This window comes from Hippocampus bargibanti, linkage group LG01 (genome assembly GCF_051943395.1).
Source record: "Hippocampus bargibanti isolate YZ-2025 linkage group LG01, ASM5194339v1, whole genome shotgun sequence".
NCBI classification, from domain to species: Eukaryota; Metazoa; Chordata; class Actinopteri; order Syngnathiformes; family Syngnathidae; genus Hippocampus; species Hippocampus bargibanti.
Window position 1 is genome coordinate 28,468,730 of NC_142734.1, and position 11,466 is coordinate 28,480,195.

General features: G+C 43.2%; 1 protein-coding gene across 1 annotated transcript in view; it reads right to left on the reverse strand.

Moving 5' to 3' along the window:
* Positions 1–2,990: 2,990 nt before the first annotated feature.
* LOC148903757 (cholecystokinin receptor-like) overlaps positions 2,991–11,466 on the reverse strand; it is a 23,746-nt gene continuing 15,270 nt past the window's right edge. The window contains exons 3-5 of the mRNA XM_089008343.1: positions 8,905–9,166; positions 6,103–6,233; positions 2,991–4,181 (exon numbers count right to left, since the gene is read on the reverse strand). Of these exons, the coding sequence (XP_088864469.1) occupies positions 3,595–4,181; positions 6,103–6,233; positions 8,905–9,166 (980 nt within the window). The 3' untranslated portion in view covers positions 2,991–3,594. The remainder of the gene's footprint in view (positions 4,182–6,102; positions 6,234–8,904; positions 9,167–11,466) is intronic.

Genomic DNA, 11,466 nt, shown 5'->3' on the forward strand with positions numbered 1-11,466 from the left:
GGTTACAGTATACATAGATGAATAAATATTCGACATTACCAAAAAATAAAATGAGGTCAACAACCCTTCCCCAACTTTCTTTCTGTCTCCAAATTTAATTTGGTTTTCCCACATAATGTTGCCAGATGCAAACATGAGCCACATCGTCATCCACAAATGATGACAGGGAAAAATTAAACGATTTGACGACTTCCACCTGGCCATAACGACGAATAGACAACCTTAAATTGTTCCCTATTTTGCATTTTTCTGGATTTGAATGTATTGAACAACGGCTTGGAGCCCAAAATGTTGATGCTTTTGTTTACACAGCTTTTAAAATGAATGCATTGCTAACACATTTCATTAACAACAACAACAACAAATTCAACAACAAATACAGCAAATAATTTTCAGATTGACTGACTGCTTTTGAAACGTCATCTTCTCAATTTTTATGTCCCGGCCAATCCGAAATTTGTAGCTGGAGGTTACACTGGATCGAGTTGCGTTGCCCCATGGAGCTAAATGAGGTCACCGAAAATGCACGTTGTCGCTATGGCCAATTTTGTACTGTCGCAGAGCTCATGTGAGGACTTGTCTTGATTTCAAGGCTGCATCTGTGGCCCGTGTCATATACAACAAGTATTGTACTCAGCAGGATACAGGACTCTGTGCGGAAATCTCAATTTGTCATACGTAGAAAATTGCAAATTTCCCAATTCTGGAACTATTAAATGCTTTCTGATTCTGACTCTAATAATGGTGACATTTTACGGCCCTCCAAGTCGTAACCCTGAAGTGGCCAGTAACAAAATAATTTTGACACACCTGGTTTAGAATGTTTCATTAGCTTGCCAAGCATGTATTTGGAATGTGTGAGGAAACCGGGGCACCCGGAGAAAACTCAACCAACCACATGCAAAAATTCCACACGGGAAGGCTGCCGCTGGAATCAAACAGGTATGCCTCGCCTAAAATTCATCCATCCACTCGTTTTGTCTGTCTTCAGACAGTAGGCGGGGACACCCTGAACCGCTTGCCAGCCGATTGCATGGCATAGACATAGACAAACAACCATCCGCACCCACAATCACACCGAGGGACAATTTGGAGGATCCAATTAGCCTGCCATGCATGTTTTCTGAAACGCGGGCGGAATCCGGAGTACCCGAAGAAAACCCACGTAAGCAAACAATATGCAAGCTGGATCTGCCCCCTACTCCAAAACAAAAATGCTTTCTCTTGCAATGAAACCACTTGACTAATGACAGCTTGATACTTTTATTTGGATTTACAGTCAAACCTGGGTTTTCAAACATCTTGGTTTTCAACCAATTCGGTTTTCGATCAAAAATGTTGGTTTTTTTTGTGCCTTGGTTTACAACCGAAAATGGGTTCTGGACCCCACTGAGCACACCTGAATGCACCACTCAACCCCCCTTTGCTCCCTTATACATCCCTTCCTTGTGCCGTCTCATTGAGACAGTCGCATTATCCTCGCGTAGTGTTCCATTGTGAGCAGGTGTGTTTGTATTGTTCAATCACGATAAAAGAAATAAAACAATTGATTGATTATAATGGGAACTGTTTCGGTTTTAGACTTGAAATGTCGGTTTTCGGATGGGATTTTAGAACGGATTATGGTCGAAAACCCAGGTTTGACTGTATTTTTTTCTGAGGATATTGTATTAGGACACGTTTGTTCAAATGTTAAAAAGGTGCCTGGACCTGCCCACAGTTGGTATCGGTTACTCCAGACCATCTTTAAGCGGACCCCACCACTCCCGCAGATCCATGAGGTCGCCCGTCATTCTGGGCGTTAAAGACCTGCGTCAGCAATACATGCCGATGCGTCATCAGAAGTAGGAAAAAATGGCGTTGAATGCATTTTCAGGACTGCCGTCCTTTCACGTTTAAAAAAAGGAAGTAACTTTTCATTGTACTGTCACATTTCCTCACCAAAGAGTCGTTATAAATCTTCGTCGATTAGCCTCCGGGAGAGGGAGGGACGGCGGCGGGGGGTCAAAGGGACAGACGAGCCGTGAAATGCTGATTGAAGCAGTTTTACATGCAAGCAGATGCCGCATTCCCCAGACGGACGACGGGTTGAAGAACATTAGATCAGCCGAGTTAGGGAGTAACGCAAATGCCGCTCCTTTTAAGACAAGCGTTTTACAAATAGGAAGTCATAAGGCAAAAAATGCTTTGAGTCTCTTTTTTTTTGCACATGTTAATCTAGAGTATGGGTGTCAAAGTGAACCGCCCCTCGTCATTTTCTGTGACCCGCGAAAGCAAAATAATGTGTCAATTTTCAATTCTCTTGGAAACCCACATGGAAATGTCAATTTGTCATCCGTAAAAAAATAACAGTGACATTTTACGGCGATCTGAGGGAAGCCGTAACTCTCAAGTAGCGCTCGACACAATTCATTTGACACAACCAATATTCAGACTGTCGTTAAAATCTAAAGCAGAAGATGATTTTTTTTCGCCTTTGAATTCAACATTCGATCCAGGGAGGGGGAAAAAATTGGCGGTAAAATCTGAAGCAGAAGTCGATAATTGTTTTTATTTTGAATTCAATGTTTGATCCATGTCGAGATTAGAAATTGGCGGTTAAATATGATGCAGAAGTCTTTAATTTTTTTTTATATTCCAATTCAACGATTGATCCATGTAGGGATTCAAAACATTGGCGGTCAAATCTGAAGTAGAAGTCGATATTTTTTTTTCCCTTTGAATTCAACGTTCGATCCATGGAAGGAAAAAAAAAATGACATTCGGATTTTGTGAAAGGGAGTGACAATATGGACGCCAAGGTTCAATTCCAATTCATCAACTCAACAACGACGGAATTGGATGCACCAAAATTAAAGGTCGCGTTGATTTATTGCCTTGAGGTCACCATTTTTTACAGAACGCATCAACATTGCTGCTGTGAAATGTAAATTTCTCCACTGCGAGACTAATAAAGGCAAATCCAATCCAATCCAATCCAATCCAATGACTGAAATTGATAGATGTCCTTGATTTTTTTTCCTACCCGCGTTTACAGACTTTACAAATGCTTTGCACAAGCATGCAAAGGAGCACATATTGACTATTCGAATACACCAAAAGACTCTTGGGAGTACAACGGTTTACATAGCCGACTTTTGTACAGCTGGTGACGGATCGATTCCTAATCACAGGAAACCGAGCCAAGTGTGAGGTTTTTCATTTTACCCATAGTCCCTCTGGAGATGGGAGTGGTGGTCAGAGGGATGCACGTTAGCCGCCCACAAGATCCAGTCCACTGAAAGCGCTAACAGCAAACAAGACCCACGTAGAGCACAAGGCCCTGTTTTTTTTTTTAATCCGTGTTGGTGTTTCTAGAAGAAACATCTGGCACAAAGATCCATTTGACAAATGATAAAAAATCAATAAAGTGTTGAGGCACTTTTCTTCAGAGATGACCAAGCGATTCAACAGGTACGTTCAGTCTGACATCCGGCAACATGCTCTCGCTACGAGTAAAAGAAACTATAAATAAATAAATAAATGTTTTTGCGCCATGATGAACAAAAATCAGAAAATTAGCGCAAAACTAGCGCCACCGTTGCAAAGGTCGCATCAGGTTGGCGTGGAGCCGACGGTGGTGTAGCTGTACTTTGACACGGAAGTCGCCATGGTGGTAGCCATGGAATAGCCCGTGGTGCCGTCCTCTCTGGCCGGTAGCATGGACGGGCAGCACTTGCGGCACAGGCGGTTGCGACAACAACGGGCGAAGGTGGCTAGCAGGGCTTTGCGGAAGCGGGTGTTCATGAAGCAGTAGATGACGGGATTGACGCAGGCCGAGGTGTAGGACAGAAGGTGGATGAAGGAGATAGGGATCCCCGATAGGGCTTTGGAGGCCCCTTTCAAGTCAAAAGCCTTCCAGGTGTTAGCCGAGTACAACGGCATCCAGCAGATGAAGAAGAGCGCCACGATCACCAGCAACATGCGGATGACCCGTTTTTTGGCTTGCAACTTGGCGTTGGAGGTGTTGCTACGCGCCCGTTCGGTCTTGGGCGGTGCGGAAGCGGAAGTGGCGGCGGATGACGACGCCGAGTTGGGGAGGGTAGGCAGCTCCATGGTGGAGGACTTTTTGGGAATCTGAACGTAGCAACCGTCGTCGTCGTCCTCATCGTTCGATTCGGCCACTGTGCCGTTTCTCAGCTCTGCGGAGGACAGATCACGTTTGACGGCAGATCCCAACAATAGGCCAGGCAGCAATCACATTTATGGGGGCGACTTGGCCCAGGTCGTGCGGTACGTTCGATGTTCCCGACTCACCCTCTGTATTACAGGTGTCAAAGTCAAGGCCCGGGGGCCAAATCTGGCCCGCCACATCATTTTATTCGGCCCGCGAAAGCAAATAAAGCATGTCAAGTGCTATGATGCTTCCGAACCAAAATTTCAAATTGCCCCAACTAAACCACAATAACAGTCATTATTTTTTTACTTAAAATAACAAAAAAAAAATAGTTATTCATTCATCTGTTGTGCGCTCTAAATGTAATATTGCGGGGATGGTACATTCTATTGGCTTTCCACAATTAATAACAGCCGCCGAGAGGAAACCGTACCTACATTGTGGCCCGCTGTTTCTCTCACCACTATTTTATTGGGGTTACGACGGGTCATGAGTATTATTGCGGCATTTTGGCCCTGGAATTTTAGCAAACGGAGAACTATTAGCACGACTAGACTTTTGACCATGGGTCATGACCAAAAGAAATAGATATCGGATACAATCGTCCATATTTAGTTTTCTCCGCAAGTTAAGATAAGGTGAGAGGCTCTGTCAGCCGGGAGGGGCTCAGATTCGAGCCGCTGCTCTTTCACGTTGAGAGGAACCAGATGGGGTCAGGTCGGGTATCTGATTAGGATGCCTCCCGGACACCTCCCTGGTGAGGTGACACACTGGCCGGAGACACAGAGGACGACCCAGGACATGCTGCAAAGACTATGTCATGCAGCTGGCGCGGGAACTCCTCGGGTAGTAATGGGAAAACAAAGCTTCATGAAGCATTAGTGATACTTTTTTACTCCTTATCAGTGGTTCTTAATCTTGTTGGAGGCACCAAACCCCACCAGTTTCATATGCTCATTCACCGAACCCTTCTTTCAATGACTGTGCCCACGAACTGCAGACTAGACTGAGGGGTGGACCTCTGCGGTGGAGGATCCACCGAACCCCTGACACCAACTCACTGAACCCCAAGTGTTCAATTGAACCCAGTTTAAGAACCACTGCTGCAGATGGTGCTCTTGGTGCTCTTCATTACAATGGTCACTGCAAAGGAAATGTCTTAAAATCCACTGTATTTTTAAAACAAGCATGCCATCCAGAGGAGTAAAAAATGATCACAGGTGCTTCATGAAGCTTCACTTGCCCATCACTCGCCTTGGGATCCACCAGGAAGAGCCCGGAAGAAATGGCTGGGAGGGAGGAAAGTCTGGGGTCCCCTACTAAAGCTCCTGCCCCCATGACCCAACTCTGGTTAAGTGGCGGAAAATTGACTTTTGACCATAGTCTATTTTTTGACCCGTTTCCGTAAGTGCACGCCTGCGCTCACGCCGTGGTGGGCAGCGCCCATGATGGCCCAGAAGACAAAAGAAAAGGAAAGATGAAGTAGATATGAGTGTTTTTCAGTTTGTGACGATGAAATTAGGCTACCATCTTGGGACACTTGACGATCGTACGTAAGTGTAGCATTTTAAAACGCACTCCGTATTGTCATTCTTTGCCAGTACTATTGATCACAACAAACTGATCTATTGCAACATCTTTGATCGCAAGCTGCAATTGCAGACACCTGACTGCTAATTCCATAGCATGCACATTCAAATTGAGGCACCTGTACGTATTGAGAGATAACGCGTATTTCAATCAGGCACAGAAAATTAAGTGCAAGGATATTTTGGAATCTGGTGCAAAACCCAAAGTCAGCAGATAAATAATTTATCCGCCTTCGGGGGAAAAAATACATTAGCATATTAAGTAAGGGTGGCTCCTTTGTTTGCCCGCATGGGCGTCGAACTGGATGGACGGCATCCGAGGACTGCGACACTTTTCGTTTGCATTTAGGATCTCACCGGTGGTCTCCGCTTCGTTCTGCTTCATTTCAAAGCGCATTCCCCGGTAAAGCTCCCTGGAGATCAGCCCGTAAGCGACGGCCATCACCACTCCGGGGATGAAGAACAAAATAAACAGCAGAAGCACGTACCTGCGAAGGAGAAAGAGCAAACACAGTCACGACTGATTTGGTCAAGCGGAAAGAGAACCTCAATTAATGATCAGTACCAAAAGAAATCATTTGACTTATTGCAAAACAATGACTTGTCGGTTAATGGCGTTCTGAATTTTGAATTTTGAGGTAATCAACAAATTCTGTCTCGTGAGCGACTCTCTTGATGGAAACGGAGTCGAATGAAAACTTTGCCCAAAGACGGCAGGGATAGGATCTGGAACCCCACGCGATGCTTGTGAGGATGAAGCAGATCGGAAAATGAATGTAAGGATTGGTCTGTGTAAGCTCTCAGTCGTACAGGAGTGGTCCATCGATGAAAAGGTTTCTTCAGCCGTCATCTGTACTTCTTTGAAGGTGTCGGACGTTTCGCTCCTCATCCAAAAAGCTTTGTCATCAAACTAAAGTTTTTAGGGGAAAGTAAAAAAATGCTCAAAAAAAGACTTTATCAACATCCCAGGGATAATACTAGTGGACCTCAATCCGCAGTACATCTGCACCTAAAAACTAGCAACCACTCATTTGAAGACAGTGAGGTTAAAACCTTAGCTAAAAAATAGATGGTTTGAATGGGGAGTAAAAGAAGCCATTTTTGTAAAACAGCAAAACCTTTCATGAAATTGCCATGGTGGTGTGAGGTTCAATTTGGATCGTGCTTACAACAGACTTTTTAGATCTTTACCACATAGGCTTAGTCATTGTGATGAGGTTATACCAGAGCGAATGGGGCAATCAGTGCCAGTCATAGAACATAATCAGACTGAACAAAAGAAGACATCTGATTAGTGCTTACAACAGAGTCCACTGCTCACCCCCCAACCTTAGAGAAGGGACCTATCAAACAAAGGTTTGGCACATCTGTCCATTTGGGATATATATGGGGCCAGAGCGACGAGCACAACTTTCGTTCGATGACAATGCTTTTCGGATGAGGAGCGAAATGCCCTACACCTTCAAAGAAGTACAGATGATGGCTGAAGAAACCTTTTCACCGATGGATGTATTTGTTACTCATCAGTTTGGAAACATTTACGGTATCCAAACGTGACACGATTCTGATTTACATGCTCAAGTGTTGTACACAAACATTTCCAAGGAAAATGTAAACTGCTCCTCCAAGCTTGTTTCGTTCATACTGTGATGACAATGGATATGTTTTTGTCGTGAAGCGTTTGTGTTGCAGTTTCCAAGAAATGTTGGCAAAATCAGTTGCCGCTTTTCAAAGAGGGTATGGCTTTCATCCGACAGTCCATAAAATAAGCGATAGTGGGACATCACATGGGTCCATTTTAGCTTCCCCGTGTGGCTCGTCAACTGGACACGAAAAAAAAATGTTGTCTTTGATGGTCGTGATTGGATCAATAAAGATCGAGCCCGAGCGTTCATCCTCTGATATTTCAATGTCTTCCGGAGCAAACACCTGGCTCCCCTTTTGAAAGAACCCGGGGGGTTGGGGGCCGGGGGGGGGGGGGGGGGGGGGGGACTTCAATCTGGCCGTTTGAAAGCATTTGCACAAGAGGAATATTAGCACTTTGAGAATGGACCAAACCCCAGTCGATGTCTCGTATTGTTCAGATTGGCTGACTGAATGCATTGGGGGGGGGGGGGGGGGGGGGGATCTGATCTGCAGCGACAAGGAAGAATCTGTGCTTTTTCTGATCCACACGAAGCAAATTGCGCTTCCATTGGTGAGCAAAGCTTTCATCTGACTTCAAAGCGGGTTTGGATCCCCTTGGGGTGGGCGGGCCTTTCCGTGGCTAAAACCAAGCGATCGCTCGAGTTCATGAGGGCTCACGGTGCTGACGGACGTGACGAGTTCCTGCTCATCGTCCGTCTCTAGCCTGTCACAGTCTTGTCTTTAAAATAGTGATTGGCAAACGAAGCTTCATGAAGCAGTTTTGATATTTTTGGACTTCTCCTAATGGTCTCCTGGTTTAAATATAAAGATTACTGCAAAGGAAAGGGACATAAGTCTTCTTGTGCCGGTCCCAAGCACGGATAAATACAGAGGGTTGTGTCTGGAAGGGCATCCGACGTAAAAAGCTTGGCCAAAACAAACATGTGGATCAAACCTTTAAAGATGGAGGACACTGATTTGCTGTGGCGACCCCTTGAAGGGAAAAGCCGAAAGGAAAAGCAGACTGCAAAGCAAATGTCTTAAGAATCCACTGCATCTTTAAACCAAGAGTGTCATCTAGAGGAGTCAAAAACTATCACAGGTGCTTCATGAAGCTTCAATTCAAACTTTGGAACTTTTTATTTAGAATTTTATTTATTCTTGTACCTATGCCTGTCTGTGACTGTAGAGTGTCCTTGATAGCTTTGAAAGACGCTTAAAATATAATGTATTATTATTATTATTATTATTATTATTATTATTATTATTATTATTATTATTATTATTATCATCATCAATTGCCCAGCACTACTTTCAAGATAAGAGACCCCTTTTCAATCATAAGAGTGCCATCTAGAGGAGTCAAAAACTACAGCAGGTGCTTCATGAAACTTCACTTGCATAGCACTACTTTCAAAATAAGCGAGGTCTTCAAAATCTTAAATGACAAGAAATTTTGGCTGGAACTTCAGAGCACAGGCCAGCTTTGGTGTATTCACGCAAGCGTTCGAGATGGACTTCCCGCATACGTACCAGGTTTGCTCCGCGTGGTGACTTGGCCAGGTGAGGCGACACATGTGGCCCACGGTGCCGTTGGCCTTGGGGAAAGTCTTGATGATGCTGAACACGGGATAGGGAATCATGATGAGCAGAGAGACCACCCAGGTGGCGGCGATGACGCGGTATGCGTGGGATCGCGTCTGCCACGCTCTGGACTTGAGTGGGTTGCAGATGGCACTGTATCGCTCGATGGCGATCGCCACCAGGCTGAAGGTGGAAATGCTGACAGAGAGACCTAACGGAAAAACACATGAGCAAGACCTTGCACGCTTGGTTTATGGCAGGGGTGTCAAAGTCATTTTTTGCCGCGGGCCACATTGTAGTTATGGTTTCCTCTCAAGGGCCGTTATGAATTTGGGGAACCCAGTAGAATGTTTAAATCCCTTCAAATATTACATATAGAGCACACAGCAAATTAATGAATAACTCGTTTTCAAATCGGAAGTCAAGAATAATGACTTTTATTGTGGTTGACATCCAAAAATATGACATTTTGGCTCAGATTTTAGCAATCATCATGGAATTTAACAAGTTTGATTTGCTTTCGCGGGCCGAAAAAAATGATGTGGCGGGCCGGATTTGGCCCGCGGGCCTTGACTTTGACACCTGTGGTTTATGGATACCGCCATTGACTTAAAACAGGTCCTCGACCATCGGTCCGTGCCTCGGCCAGTTTGGAATTGGGCCGAATTCTCTTCAGGCGCCGGAGCAAAGTGCAGATAAGCAAAGTGTCCACCCACTAACATTGGTCTGCCAGTTGAAATAAACAGAATACACCAACAAATGAAAGAGACAGTAAGCAGAAAGTTCTAGTCGCAATGTGTCCAAATGTATAAATAATAAATATGTCTTATTTAATATTTATTATAAACTATAAATAAAACAAACTTCCCCATCTCTCTCATTATTTCTTTTTCTCTAAAATCGAGATGCCCACATGACCGACGTCACCATTGACAATCCTCCTATCAACATCGGCGCAACTGACTTGTTGCAAGTGCGTTCATTTCACAAACTGGTCCAGATTCATCCAAATGGTCCACTGGACACGTCTCCATTTTTGGCAATAGTTTAATGCCTTTAGAGTTATTGTTGGGAGAATCACATTTTCATGCAAGGTGTGCTCTGCTCTTGCAAAAATTGCTCGAGGGCATTGGAAGCGCTCCCAACATCATTTCCCAAACAAGGTAGATTACCTGGATTCTATTATCAATCATCCAGTCTTTTTTTTTTAGGTAGTGGGGATGAAGGGGATGCTCAGCCATTTTCACATGAGATTGCTCGACAGCTGCGGTGAAGGTTTTCTTCACGCCCGCTTTTTATTCGCTTCTCTTCTATGCAAATGAATTTTGCTCATACCTGATGATGCCCGAAAACATGAATGACTTCAAATCAATGGCCGCCATTGAAACGCGGCTCCTTGCCGGCTCATCGGAGAGCACAAAAGTAAAAACGACGATGCCAAAGAGAACCTTGAGTGGGGCAAACAAATATAAATACATAATTACATGAATCAATAGACAAATACATAAATAGATAAACAAATAAATACATAGATAAAGACATGTACAAAAAAATAACAATAAATAAAAGAACAAATAAATAAATACACAAATAAATAAACAAAACAACAACAACAAAAAATAAATACATCAAACAAAAATAATAAACAAATGAATAGACGGACAAATAAATAAATAAATAAATAAAAGAAAATGTATTTTTATATTTCCAGTTCACATATCATTGGCTCCATGACTGAGCAAGATCTTCTGAATGTTGCCTTACTGAAAATAATTTACAGGCCAAGCAGCAGAATCGCATTTTCTGTATAGCTCTTTCTCTTGTTTCTATTTATAGCTGTATTTTATTTATTGTCTTCTATTTGTGATTGTATTTTATTTACCATAGTATCAACTCTTGTCTGTGGGTGTAAAGTGTCCTTGAGAGCTTTGAAAGGTGCTTATAATGAAATGTATTATTATCATCATTAATGGGTTTCCACCGCTCATTACTTTGCAACTAATAGTTGATCTAATTTAAATGGCCTTAAAGTGTTGCCCTTTCAATGTTTCCATCATGGAAGGGTGTCAGTCAAGGCTTACATGAACTCTTGTGGTTGTCTTTGAGTTCAGGAGTCACCCTTGATTCCTCTGATAAAGATTGCAATAATATTGATAAAGTACATGTTTCATTGTGTCGTTAAATGCAGGGCTGCAACCGTTAAAATGTTTTAATACTATTTTTTTCAATTATGATTGAAAACTTTTTAAAATCCAATCCATTTAAAAACTGCGCATATGGAATTGGTATAGCACAATCAGGTTGCTTCGTGAACATTCTAAAGCGCTTCTCTCATTTCATTTTATGGTAGAATGTGTCACCTGACAGTGCAATTTGGAAGCTTTTTTGTGGGGGTTTAACAATACTGTAGTCCAAAATTGCTTTCTGTAAGGGGTTAATTAACACTGACTGATGAAAAAGACTGATTAAAAAAATGCTGCGTTATAATTTCAATCGTGTAATTCATTGCCA